The following is a 14,934-nucleotide window of genomic DNA, read 5'->3' as shown; positions in this document are numbered from 1 at the left end:
GATGAAGCAGGAACGCAGTGTGAGTGGTTGAAGCAGCCGTGCCTTCAACAGGGACGTGTGTGGTAAATAATGAAAAAGAGGGATGAGAATCACATAGCACAGTGTTATATGCATGCTGAGTTAAAAAAAAACATTGGCTTCTTTTTTAATGTGTTGGCCAAATATTTCTGCTGTTTTTTTTCTATCGCATTTTATGTATTTGAAACGTTCAACCTAACTTTTCAGGTTAAAAGCTTCATCCTTCTCAGTTTAAGTTTGCTCTCCCCTTCCCTGCTGTATACTCTCTTATTCAATTTTCAAGGCTGTTGCGGTAGAGGTGGACTTCCCTCCATGGACGAGAGTGCATGTTTTCCTGGAGTCAAAAACTCACCTAGTCTAAGAGTTTTACAGAACTCTTAGACTATATTGTGTGTATGTTAGAATTGTCCGTGGACCCAAAACCGAGACACAGACACAGCCCGTACTTGCATTCTTAATACCCAACCGTTCGTAACTCGACTGATATTGGAAAACCAAACCAAACCTGAGACCCAGAGCTTTGTCTTGTTTTATTTCATCTAGTATTAGCCATTGAGTCTCCAGGCTAATGCAACTCATTGGCTACACTGTGTCGCTTTCTCTCTTTCCAATTGGCGTTTGTATCTTGAAACACCTGAGACCCGTAGGCACGGACAGAGAGAGAGGAGAAAGGAAGAAAGCAATTCTTAATAATCTACATTTAAAAAGCGTAACACAACAAAACGGACACAACTTTATCAGAACCTGTCTAAATAAGGTGGGGTAGTTGTACTATGAACGAGACGGGTAGTAGTTTCCAAACAGAGACATTGGGTGGTCAAGGTTCAGAACTAAACAAAACAGATATGCATACAAATACACAATATGCAGTCCCTACCTTCCAGCCCCTAACACACACACCCTTGTGTACACACACTCACACAGAGGAAGCATTTCCATACACCGTCGCCCTGACATACACTCAAACAGACACACACACACAGCAATTCCAAGCCCCCTCGGTCAAGCATACGCTGACAAACACACGAATAAAGAGACTACTATCAACATTATAATCAACCAAAAAATATATGCCGCCATACAAGTACTGCATAATAATTTCCATTACATATAGCTCTGACCAAAACACCATCACATGCTATGTTTTTGGAGTGTCCCTCTCTTTTGACAGTCTAATTGCTAGCTTTCTAAACCTGGCTGCTCTTATTTTCCCAGCATCCTTTCTTTGCCGCCATAGTTGGAACCTGTCGTGGGCAGGTTGAGTGGGGTCACTGAGAATGCAATCACCCTTACTCAGAATGAGATCCTTACACAACTGAGGAGCTGACCTTTGATCACATCCAGTGGCAATGAAGACTCGCCCTGTGTAGATTGTTGATGCAGAGACAATTGGTTGAGGATAGGCATTGACCTGAAGTAGTTAGGGTGAGGATAGCCCATTGATCAGGGCATCGTAACTGAACATATCAGGTTACTGATACCTCACAGTGTGCACAGCTGGCCAATCCAAGCGCTTAAATGCTACACAGGACGGGTCTTGGCAAGAAAAGCTGTGGGATTCATGATAACGCCCCAAGGACCACACTCACAAACCTGATCATGCAGTGCAACCTATCTTGCTTTTGGTTGCACATGGTATTAAACTCACAAATCAGGCCAAATAATAGGATGCTCGTTGGGATGGCCTTGTAAGACATTGCAACAAAATTGAAATTGTTCATTGTATCTTCGAAGAACATTTGCTGTCGTAGTTTTTTTTACCTTTGCAGTTAACCTGAACCATCTCAGATGTTGTCATTGGAAACTGTTTAGGAAAAGGCAGGCACTTTCAAGAAATACTTGAAAGGTGATTCACGAACCAAACTTTTGCCAAAGCCAGTCGGGAGAAGAACAAAAACATGAAACATTGAAACACATCTTTCAATGAGAAAATATTCTCCAGTTCTAATATAACTGATGCTATTGCAGCACATACGCTATCCTCTTTAGGTTTCTACATCTTCTATGTCTAAAATCTATGTTTGTGGCCTTTATTTTTGTCGCATTGACCTCAGGGAAATTGCCAGAACACCATTTAATGTAGTTCCCTAAACCATATATTCAAAACTACCCAAGGGTGAGTTCTCAGGCTTCAGGAGCCCCACGAAGAATGTATCATATGCATACTTAAAGAAAGGTGTGAGTGGATACACCGCTTATTGGTATTCGGTGTATACAGTATGGGAGACAAAACACAGCCCTCTGGGGCTCTTGGATTTATAAACTTAAAGGAGGAAATGGCTGTGTGGAATCTAACCTGCTGGATACGGTTCAGAAGAAAACCATTAATCTATAGAATGAGCCTTGGATTAACCCCAAAATCCATCAGTTTGCCTACCAGCCAAGTGGGGTTGGATGGTGTTAGATGCACTGATAAAATGAACAAACACAATTTTCACAAGACTGTGAGGTTGTTCAAGGTGTTCAAATATAATGTTGTTCATTATAAGCAATGCATCCTCAACCACCCGCTCTGTCTGGTATTCAAACGGATAAGGATCCAAGAATAGTGAAACTCTGTAAATACATGTTTTTATACTATCTTCTCAAAGCCCTTCTTGTGTACTGAGGTAAGGGCAACTGGCCACATAAGAGAGAGACAGACACAGACAGACAGACAGACAGACAGACAGACAGACAGACAGACAGGGAAATTATGTAGCGAAGAAACCAGGCAGCATGGAGAGAGATGGATAGATAAACTGAGTGAAGGAGAGAGACTCAAGCAGTTAGAGTGTAATGTAGTCTCCTTAATCATTTATTAGAGGTTCAGACAGCGAGGCCAGGGAGCAGCGCTGGAGCCTGAACTGGACCTAAACACTCCTAATGGATACTGGAACACACACACACACACACTCACACATGTTTTTTTCTATCTGGAATATTTTATGGATTTCTGTTTTGTTTCAAGATATCTGTCTCTTGAAAAGAATTGAAGCAAATTTAACTTTATAAACAACACAAGTAAAATATTTATCAAATTGAAACAGAATTATGTAACATTTAAAATGCTTGCCCCAGAGCTACAACACAGATGGCAGATCATCTAGTGTTCTCGCTTGATAAATATATAGCATTGGTATTCAGCTGTCTGACCAGATTGAATGTGAATCTATTATTTACTTCACTGGCATTTTCAAGCTGCACAGCTACAACTTAATAACCTGATCCCCATAGCAGACAATGTGGAGCTCAAGCCGCAGTAAATGTGGCAGCCTTGGTGTTTTACGATTCTTCACTGTGCAGGCTCAGGATACAACAAAATGATGTATGGAAATTCACATTCTTCTGTATGTAAGAGCGTCTTGTACTGAGAAAAATAAATTAGAAAAGGTTTGATACACTTAATCATTGTAACATTTTAGATACACAAAGTAACATTCCGATTTAGTATGCAGCATGTCTGTCGGCAACTGAAAGTGCATTACTGTGCAAGAGTTGATGCCTCTTATTATACACACTTCAAACTAAAAAGACGCCTTTGATTTTATGAGAAGAGAATCTATGTATAGACAAAAACATGCACACACACACACACACACACACACACACACACACACACACACACACACACACATACAGCACAGCACCTCTCTCAAGACGCACACTAGCCTAGTTTACCTTGAGACCAGGGGAGGAGGGAAAGCAGTAGAGCGAGACCGAGAAGGTCGATAGGGAGAGGAAAAACTGAGAACTGGAAAGAGAAGGCTGGAAATAGAATAAGAAATTAGGGAGTGACGGAGGCGAGCAAGAAAGAAAGAAAGAGAGAGAGAGAGAGAGAAAAGTCAAGGGAAAGGAAGGGATAAATGATCAACAGGAGAGAAAAGGGGGGAAAGATAATAATGTTAAACAGGAGAGAAAGGAGAGGAAAGAAATAGAAATAAAAGATGAGAGAGAGAAAGAGCGTTAGCTGTGGGTTCATGCCTACGGGAAAAAGGGTGTGGGCATGCCACTCAACAAAGAGGTTCAAACATCAAGAGGCTCCATTGTAGTGGAGGAGAGGAGGAGGATGAGGTAAAGGGGAATGGAGCTTTAGGTTTATTTTTCAAAGCAAATGTAGGAGTGAAACATTCTCTCATAGTCTCTGTTTTCACATGCATCTCTTTCCTTTCCCACCTCTCCCCTCCATCACCAATCTTTCATACAAAGCAGGTCGACAAGGAGCGATTTATTCAGTGTCTCTTTGACTTTTTAATAGGTCAGAGGGTACTGAATGGAGCTGTAGTAATGCATGCACTTAGACACAGGAGAATACTCCTCCACAGATATCTTTCTTTCATGAATATTGCAGATATGGAATCAGATGGATTTCCAAAAGCAAAGGGGGGCGAGTAGGGTAATGAGTTTATAGTCTCAATCAGTAGTTTCAAGCCTTCTTCAACACATAATTGATGTTTGTAAATGATGGTCCCATTTAGAGTAAAATAGATGATAAAGCAAGGTATACTTTAGGGTGTGGCCACCTTGTGATTGACAGGTTGCTACCACAACGTTGTCCAATTTTGGAGTTGGCCGTGTTTTCGTCTTGCAACTTTAACCGTTTCCCTGTGTGTTTCAGTTAATTAACCTTTTTGGTTGCTCTAAAATCAGTTGTCCTTCTTGTGTCACTTCTGGTTGCAACTAACCAAGATGGCAGCCTCAAAATGATAGTCCACAAATCAATGGGTGACAGTCTATGTTTTAGTAGAACAACCCCAAAACAGTGTGTTAGCTGATCTCCACTAACACTGGATTACATGTGTGTTCTAGTGTAGTTAGCTGAGGTCCAGGCCAAGAATTAGTAACTTAATGCGAGACCTCAAGTAACCGATTTTCAATGTTAAACCACAAAAAAAAGCTGAAGCATCGTCAGATGATAACCGGCAGGTTACCTGATTGCATTTTGGCCAGTGCCTTCTGCCTCTTTTACCATTTACCGCCATTCAAAGAATTTCGATGAAATTCTGCATTTGAAGGCAGAATCAGTATATAGAGATTAGACCACCAGTGGTTTGCATCTCACCTTGCTGAACATAAAGAAATATGAACTGTGCCTCCTCTTTCACAGTGGGATGGTGTGGGCCCTTTTCCAGACACAGCAGAGCCTCCCAAAGGGGTGCAGATGCTGTGGCACCCCACCATCGTCAAACCCTACCTCACCCTGCTGTCTGAATGCTCCAACCCCGACACCCTGGAGGGAGCAGCCGGGGCTCTGCAGAACCTGGCCGCAGGCAGCTGGAAGGTAACGGCGAGGTTTAAAATGTTTCTCAAACTCTTTGCCCTCATATTTGTTCTATTCACTTTTTTTCATCACACATGAATATCATCAGAGCCCAAGAGTATAGTCAGGTAAATATACTGAAAAACACATTCAGGCACTGGTGTTGTGGGTAAACAGGAATCTGTAAATGTGTTTATATACCCATTTAATTGACCATTAGTATGAAAGAAAGGGATTATTCAGGGGTGTATCCTTTCTCCACCCTGCATTGAATGCAAGGTCCGATAATTGTACACAAATTATATGTATGGATAAACCACAGATAAAGCATTTTATTCATATTCACCACTAACTGTGTGTGTGTACATGAATGTGTGTGTGTGCAACTGTGTGATTTTGTGTAGGCTACCTTTTTAGAAACTCTCACAGCCTGTGACCAACAACTGCTCTGCACCCAGCCTCTGTGCCATTGGAAAACCGTCCTTTCACACACAATGATGTAGTCCAGTACAGAGCTCTGGCTTGGCTTCTGTTTATTGAAAAGTAATGTGGCATAGATAGATTCTTAGAGAGGGATGGCATTTTGCAGGATGGGCGAATATAAATCAGAATGACCTTGCTGAGTAAATTACATTATTTCCATGGCAGGAATATATCCATCAAAAAGTTAACGAAGAGTTAAATATCAACAAGGACACTGGTTACTTTTCAGTTCAGGCTTCATACAAAGGCAAAGGCTGATTCGGTTGCAGTACAGAGAATAAACAACTTGAAAACTCAACCAGTTGGAATAATGTTCTATTTGCTCACTACACCATCCTGCTGACATTGAAATATTTCAAACACAAACCCATGTTTTACGTGTTCGATAGTATATAATATTGTTTAGCAGCAATGCAATTACTGTAAAAATGTGAAAGGCTCCAAGCCTGAACACACCAGGGAATGGAGCCAGGGTTCAACAGCAGCTGACTGATGGAAACTGCTAGATGCTCATAATGTATGAATCATGCGGCAATATTATAGAAATTGGTGAAGGCAGCTTTAGCCTTGAGGGAGGAGTGTATGAGGCTAAAAGGTAGAAAGTGTGAGGGCGTAATCTGGGAATGACCTTGGGAAACTGCGTCAGACTTAGTTGGTCGTAAATAGGCTATGTATGCTGAGGGAAGAGGTTATCTTCCTTTTACTGTACATGAAAGCCTACACTGATTCAGTTACAGATGAGGGAGTGCACTGTAGTTGAGAGGGATGTCTCTCTGGTTCTGAAAATACATGTGGGAGTTATGTTTATCGGGTTTTGGTTTTGTGAGTTTCTGTTGCTGGTGTAATGGACAGAAACAAACAAGTAAGGCGGAAATGGAAGAGGAGGCTATATAAAGCCAAGGGAGAAGGAGGCAGGTGGTCTTCAGGAAATCCCATTTCCTATTTTGGGGTCCTACTGCATGGATGTGTGTGCTTTGCTGTGTCTCCTCTCCTGACTGTGATGGTGCTGGTAACAGTTTCCAAAGAAGCTGTGTTTGCGTACAGCTGGCTCCCTCTCCGTGCTGCTCTCTAAGCTCTCGGTTAAGACCATACAATCTGTGGTTAACACACGATGATCATTTCCCTCCAAGGGTGAATTATTTCCTAAAGTGATTATTTGAACCATAGTTTGCCCCTTTTGGTTTAAGAAACACTATTCTGTGTTTTAACCTTAACATACCTTGGATATTCTCTTCGCTTCACACTTCACTCACTGATATCTATTCTTGGGTGCTGTTTGGCACATCTCAGTCTTCGACAGTTGACCGACAAGGCGGCACCACTTTAGCTGTTTCGGGTTGAGGAGTCCATTTAAGCGTACCTTGATAGTTATTGAGGGAGGACAGAGTGGTCTCCAAGCTCAAACCTCTTCTCTATCGTTCATGTAATTGTCCCTTTTACAGTATATCACTTGTGCGTCAGTGTAATGCCTCGGCCCCTCTCATATTGACCCTGGATATAACATCACCCGCTCAACCACCGTGCTTCGTCTGTCTTTTTTCCTTTTCTCCTACCGCAACCACTTTATCCCCAATCTGTTAGGTCTGTCTGCCTGGTAAAAAGAAAGAAATAAAGAACTAGTAAGCATAGTGATAATAAGACAGTGGAGGAATGAAAATGTGTGTATTGCAAATAAACGATTACACAACGCACAGGCATGGTGAGTTCAAGGTAACCAAACAATTGTCACAAGCGAAGTAGAAGACAGTTTTTGTATTGTTTCCATGCTCTCTGTCTTTTGTTTACCATGCTCTCTGGATATAATTGTAACCGCTGGTGTAAACCCTAGGTTTTAAAAATAGAAAGTGTATTTACTTTCTGGATTCTACCAATACTGCAAATTGTCACAAAACATCCACAATCCACATCCTGTTTCATTTCCTCCACAAATACACAATTGGATTGTTTTTTTATGCTATTGCCAGGCTACTCTTCATGCATTACGATGTTTGCTATCTAACAGCCTTCCTCCTGATTTCTCCCTATCAGTGGTCGGTGTACATCCGGGCTGCTGTGCGTAAGGAGAAAGGCCTTCCCATCCTGGTGGAGTTACTGAGGATAGACAATGACAAGGTGGTGTGTGCCGTGGCCACCGCTCTCAGAAATATGGCCCTGGACATCAGGAACAAGGAGCTCATTGGTGAGTATTAATAAACACTTTTCCAATAATGATTACATTTGTTGGTGAACCCCCCAACTGTTACATGAAATCATTGCATGGATCGCTGTCATTTTTAATCTCGAAAAAGTTACATGGATTTGGACTGCTGCCCTGTATTGCTCTGTTGTGGTCTCTGTTGTAGGTTTATAAAAAACAACCTGAAGCCCATTTACTTTTCTAATTGCATTTCCTCGTAGCGGTTCCACTCTGGTCCGTTTCTAACGCATTGCTCTTGTTTAGGGTATGCAAGCTTGTGTTCAAGTGATGTAAGACAAGAGTACAGAGCCTCTAGCCGGTTGCTCCAATCAGAAGTAATGCAACACTAATGCCAGCCTGTAGTCACCTCACAACAACATAGCATGGCGGCTCACCTGGCTTCTTCCACCATGCTAGCCAGGTGGACAACTTTGCAGCTGAAGGATTTTCACACATTAAATCCATTACCACTGATTTAGACCATTAATGAATCACAAACTAGGATCAAGTCTATACAATGATCTGAAACTCCAAATGAGGCTTTATATGTGATCTAAAATTAAAGGGCTCAACAGATGTCCAACATTACTAAGCCATGATGGTAGAAGTGTGATAGTTGCAGGGACTACTGCAATATAGGTCTCTTTTATTCTTGTGTGACTATTGGATGAAGCCATGTGTTATAATTGAATTTAATGAAAGAGCCAAGTTGTGGTTGTTGTGAGGAAATTGATATTGCAGCAGAAGATTTGATCAAATCAAAGGCTTGCATTGGGCTTTGAAAAGCAAGTGTGGGGCTAACTGACTGGCAGCATCGCCACATCCAGGGACCAGGGATCACTGGTTAACACAACAAGACACGTGTATAGTGTGTGTTTGTGTGCGGTGGAGTGTATCTGTCTGTGTTTGAGTTTGTGTGTGTACAGCATGGGTGCGTGTTGCAGCACCCTTTTTGTCTGTGGTTTCTCTGAGTTTCTCGGCTTCCTAGTGGGCTCAGTGGTTTCTATAGCAACCCTGCTACCCTCAGTCTCCGGCAAAGGGCTTCTGGGGCGTCTCTGGGTCGGTGCCAGAGTGTTGTAAGGACAACGAGGAATGCTGCCGGCGAAGCTCGATACGCCCATACAGTGGATGGTCTGTCTGGCGCAAGCAGCAGATTACAGGATAATTGAGGTCTTTGCTGAAAGACATTTATTTATCAGTTGGATTTGATTGGCTTTGGGTTTTTGATTCTTGTTTGTCTGTCTGTCTGTTTGTTTGTTTTTCTCGAATGCACCTTCTGTTTAATATAAAGTTAGGTGGTTGAGAAATCCTCACAGGTGCATTCATTTATTTTCTTAAGCCCCACGCTGGCGGCTGCCGTGGCCAGAGGCTTTTTTTTGTGTGGGTTGTACGTCCGTCCTTCTGGTCTATTCTCATGAAACGTAACATCTCAAGAACCCTGATGCAAATTCTTCAAATTTGGCTCAAATGTCCACCTGGACTCAAGATTTCTTTTGATTTTAGTAGTCAAAGGTCAATGGCACACCTAAGGCCTCACCTAAGACATATTTACATAACTCAATAATGTATATGCTTTGACAATGCTATGTTCTGACAATATCACACAAATATCTAATAGAATAATAAGTGATGATATTTGGACACACATGGATGTAAACTGAAACTTGGCTAGTTTGCAGAGGCATGCAACTGCAAGGCAGTGATTCTAGTTCTCTTAAAAAGATTGGCAAGAACTTTTGCATGTCGTCCCTCGGATTGCTTTGCATATGTACTCTTAATGTAACATGCAATTTACAGATATTAGATGATAACATATGGAGTCAGGAATCTTTTAAATGAACTCAAACAGAATTGTCACTGCAGTGTATTAGTGATTCCCCTGCCATCAACCAGGTAGAGTTTATGAATGTGAAATGTGTGATGTATTATTTGGGCAAAATGCTGTTTCAGCTGCCTTTATATTAAGTTTGACTGAGTCATTTGCTCTTACATTGTTATGAATTACTTATTTGAATATAATTAAAGTCAAAATACTGACATAATGTGATCAATTCTTTCATTTGACCTTTATGTATGCCTTGCTCTGAAAATCAGTACCTTGTTTTGATTAAAATATGAGAGGTAGTTAGTCAATTTGAAATTTTAAAGTGCTTAATTGTCATTATGAATATGAGAGTTATGGGAAGAGAGTTAGACACTGTAATGCATCTGTGCCTTATAAAGAGAAAGGCAAGCAAAACACACTGGCATGATTTAGTAATGTAATTACAAACAAATTCACGGGGAAAATCAATTCAAATGTTTTTGGCATTTTCATTTGAATACACACTTGACTTATTCAGCTGCAGAATAACTTTGTTTTAGGCCTGCGTGATTAGCTCTCGCAGTGTTATTTCTGAAACTCAAGACACAAAAAATATGACAGCGATAAGGTGATGGAGGCAAATTAAGATACCATATATAATAGAGAGCGAGAAATAATTGGGGGCATTGCAGATCATCATTTATAGCACTCAGGGACGTGCTGACAGATTTGATTAAAAATAGATACACTGCTGCAAAAAAACTGAGATTGTGAGAGATTGTTGTGATTTTGACAGTCATGCAGTTAACATAAAACATTATTAACTGTCTAATGTAGTTAATAGGTTACTGTGACACAGAAAGTTCTCAGTTCAGTTTGGTTCAAATATTCTAAAAGAGATGCTAAAGCTTCCTTAAACCGTGTGAGCATGGAGTGGCAGCAAGACTTAAACTGGTCAATCATTCGTCACATTCTTTCTTTTGCCAAACACTCCTCATGTGAAATGTTTGGTTTTCATTCCTCTCTTTGTGTGTTTCCCAGCCTTTTTGATCGTCTGCCCCGCCCTGATTAGTTTCTCATTTACACTTCCCTTGTGTATTTAGTTTGTGTGTTTTCCCTGTTTCGTTGCCAGTTCCTCTTCATATCTTTTGCTTAGAGTTCCAGCCTGTTTTTTCGAGTTGTTTTTGTTTTAGCGTGCCCTGTGTTTTGGATGCACCTGCTATCTGCCAACTGCTTCCTGCTACCTGTCTGCCATAACCTGCTTTCCCTTGGACTTTCAGTTTGTTAGCTGTTTTCAACAATAAGTCACTGAACTTTCCCTGCTGCCTTCCCATCAATCCAGTCTGAGACACTGTGTACGGTGCGTCCCATGCCTCTACTTCTTCAAATTCAAAATTGCAGCCCTGGTTTGATCTCCCAACAAATGAAAAAAATATTGTTTTTTATTGCTAGATGTTTCACCATACACTATGTTAATGTATGTCTATTTTTGGCTAAGATTTCATATGAACCAACACTGTTGTGGTTTTCACTGCCTGGTGAGGATAAATGATTAGGTAAATAAAGCAGATGGAAACTACACAGAGCTGCAGGATGGGTTGTTGATTCAGGGAATAAGACAGTGATGGCAACCTTGCTCTGTGTAGCTATCAGACATTATTAAGATCTCATAAAATTGATTAGTATCATTGGAATAAATCATCAGTTTACAATCAAAAACAGCTGGCACATCAACTTCTCTTCCTAACTGTCGAGACATCCACATGGTAAATGAGCCAGAAAGCAGCAGTCAGAGTTAATGACACACAATGTCACCGAAAGCCTCAGAGATGAAGAGGTAAAATGGAGAGAGGAGGAGAAAAGTGAGAGGGATCAGTCAGGGTTGAGCCTTTGCTCTTGGCAAGGTGTGATTTGATACATGTCGACAGAAAGGAGGTGGAGGCCAGGCACTCCTAAGAGACAAGCCCCATTTGGCCCATGTTCACAAGCTTTATTCCCCACACTGACTCTGAGTCAAACACATTTTTCTTTACACCATGCACTTCTGCAAAACAACCGTTTAACCATGAGAAACAAAGCAATTTCACAATGCAGATTGTGGCTCTTTGTCAGATCCAAGTTCCACCTAATTGTAATACCATTTTGCATGGCTAATCTAGAGTAAATCACCTCTTTCTAAAAATGAAAAATCTTCATGCTGTAGTGTGTCATAAGCCGTTAGTGTCGGTGAGTTTGGCAGCATCAGCGTGGGGGAATGGTAGATTGCTCAGCAGAGTGAGCGGAGATGAGAATCATCTTTCGCACACAATAAACTCAGAGTGTCAAATCCTCTGGAAAAGCACCGGATGGCAGCGAGACAGGGAAGAGGGAAGGAGCAAGAGAGGAAAAGAGAGGCCAAGTCAGGCTCGGCAGACTGAATAAGAGTGGAAGATGAAACTGAAGAGTGAGCTGAAGACCTACTGTAACCACATATGTGTGCTTATATTCCAAACCCTCTGTAATGGGATTTAGTGGCATATTGATGTCACTGAGAATCATTCCTCTCATCTGCCAACATTTTTGTCTGTCCCCTGATTTCACCTCCTTCATAGTTTTTGATTTGCATAATGTACTGTATGCCTGTGTAGCAATAAATGAGTCCCATTCACTGCTGTCAGCGCAATTCTTCCCCATTTACTTACAGATGGTAATTTGACACACATGAATTGGGAACAGCACTGGAATGACAAAAAGACGCTGTATTTTTTGAAACACAGCACCCATTTACTAAAGGCTCCCATAAGCACATGCGCAAATCCAAGACAAAATTACTGTTTAATGAAAAAGTGATTAATTAAAAACTATATTAATTGAAGACAGTTAATGAATTAATGTAATGTTTTGTATGATGTGACTGGCTCCAACTACTCCATATAATTGAGTTTCTGGATTCTGCAGTTAGAGTTTAATTTAAATTCCAAACATGTAATCCTAATGGGAAGTCCGACAGTATTCTGGGGATTGTATTGAGTATGCAATATATACATTTAGTAATTGTTGGATGTGAAAGCGAAGTGTCTCAACATTTGATTATGTATCAATCGACAAATCAATGATTCGGGAAACAAAGGATTGAGACCTTTAAGCATTAGTGATATTCACTCAAGAAGAATCACAGAAAAACGTTTGAGCTTGACACAGAAACATCCAGAAAATCGAACTCGTCACCTTCTAAATACCAGATCTGCTGGCTATCTTCTTGCATTTGGACGACAGCAATTAACCTCCGACATCAAACAAAGCTCGCCCAATGGTTTACTAGAAAGTGTCTCAAGACTGACTCTTTCATGTGAAACCTGGGGTGTTCGTTAGGATGCATACCTAACTTTGATCAGGATGTTCCCTTGTGTGATATATGTAGAAGCTCCCCAGTTCTGTTTGCAGCACATCAAATGAAAAAAGCCTTCAGAGCACGGTTAACACTGTTATTCTGATTACTTCCTGGTTGCAGAAGACTCTTATTTGACTGTAGTGACAAAATCAGTACTTGTGATCACTTATCTGAAATGATGAATAATGATGAAATCAAAAGCAAAATGTGAAAAGGACTCCTCCACTTCAACCATCTCTTCATTTCTCCTTTCTTCTTCTCTTTCTCCTTCTGTCACCTCTTTCTTTGTCTTCTTCTCTCTGGTCACAATTCACCTCCTATTGGATTAAGCCTCCCCTCCCACTCTTCTCATTTTCACTTTACAATGTTGTGCCCACCTTCTTGTCCACGACATGAATATTATCCCCCTTTGTTCTCCATCTCATTCTGCTTCTTTGTTTCTTTTCCTTCCTCCTTCTCCATCCCTTTATCCCACACCCACCCCTCCCTCTCCGTCTCCTCTCTGTGTCGTTTCAGACATGAGCTCATACTTCCTCTCCTTCCCTCTCACGCCGTCTCTCGCTCTTTGTGTCTCGCATTGATGACATCAGTGCTGGAGAGCGTTACTGTGGAAACTGAACTACTGCGCCACAGGGATGTTTCTAATTGCATGATTGCAAATGGGTGTGTATGTGTGAGGTTGGCCCTGTTAACACCTGGGGTGGGATTATCCGATCGCAGGTGGACAAATTATCACGTACAAATAATCACGTACATCAATTATTTTTGCAAAGACCAAATCAGTTGTATTTTTTTAAGGGAGAACTTTGAGGCGGTTTGAGAATGTCTGTTTGCCGTGAGGAGAAGCCCACAAAATTGAACCGAGGCTTAAGCCAATTTACTTGATTTGAGAACCAACAGGAGATGATAAAATGGTGTCACAACAAGTAGAGCCGCGGTTTTGATGGCGCATTTTCCTGTTATGTGCATGTGTCGGGGACGCATGCATGTTTACACTCCAAACGTGTTGTACACAGGAAAACTCCCTGCTTCCAAAGCTTCAATTTAAACATTGTGTTCACACACACACACACACACACACACACACACACACACACACACACACACACACATACATTCTAGTCCATTTTAAAGGTTGCACGTACGTGCTTACTTTGTGGATTCCTGGCCGCACCAAATATTATCAGAGCACCAGAGAATGTCCATTTTGTGGGTTTTTTCCTCACCGGCGCCAATTGTTACACATTTTGCAGTCCCTGAAAACAGATTGCACTGTGGTGGGCTAAAACTTTGGAAGGCTAGCGGGTGGAAAGACAGAGTGGCCTAGTCCACTGACTCACGCAAAGTTGACACACTTCTCGGTCCCTGTTGCAGTTCTGTGTCGCCTTCAGAACGAATCTCTTGTGTGTGTGAGGGTCTGGCATGTCTTTTATCAGCACACTTTGTTCTCTCATGGCATCCTCCGTCCTCCACTGTGCCAGACTGGGAGCGCGACAGACATAGAAATAGAAATTGAGAGCAGTGAAGAGAAATAGAGAGAGAGAAAGAAAGAGCTGTGAGCTCTTACAGCTGCCCCCCAGGATCTGGCTCTAGTTCAGGTGATCTTGGAAAGTAAACGGATGCATGCAATGTGTCTGGGTTTTTTTTCTTCCAAAAGTCTTTGACATATTCAAAATTGTGCCTGTGTGATTTTATTCAAGAAAGTGTATCCACTTGTAAGGACCAAACTAGTCATCATTGAGAAGCTGTACAGTGTAACTGTACCCAGCCTCATGCTCTATTAATTGTCCCAGTGAGTTTGTGCATGGATAGAGGAAGTTTGTGTATTCCCAAGCCGGCATCTT

The 14,934-nt window shown here is 41.4% G+C and overlaps 1 protein-coding gene across 1 annotated transcript in view; it reads left to right on the top strand.

The window, feature by feature from the left end:
* ctnnd2a (catenin (cadherin-associated protein), delta 2a) overlaps nucleotides 1–14,934 on the top strand; it is a gene marked incomplete at both ends in the record, with an annotated part of 191,130 nt that overhangs the window by 152,929 nt on the left and 23,267 nt on the right. The window contains 2 exons of the mRNA XM_079233923.1: nucleotides 5,105–5,278; nucleotides 7,769–7,919. Of these exons, the coding sequence (XP_079090049.1) occupies nucleotides 5,105–5,278; nucleotides 7,769–7,919 (325 nt within the window). The remainder of the gene's footprint in view (nucleotides 1–5,104; nucleotides 5,279–7,768; nucleotides 7,920–14,934) is intronic.

The sequence above is a fragment of the Taurulus bubalis genome (assembly GCF_910589615.1).
Source record: "Taurulus bubalis genome assembly, chromosome: 18".
In the NCBI taxonomy this organism is placed as follows: domain Eukaryota; kingdom Metazoa; phylum Chordata; class Actinopteri; order Perciformes; family Cottidae; genus Taurulus; species Taurulus bubalis.
Note: the sequence above shows the minus strand (reverse complement) of the source record. Positions and strands in the feature narration are given on the sequence as shown.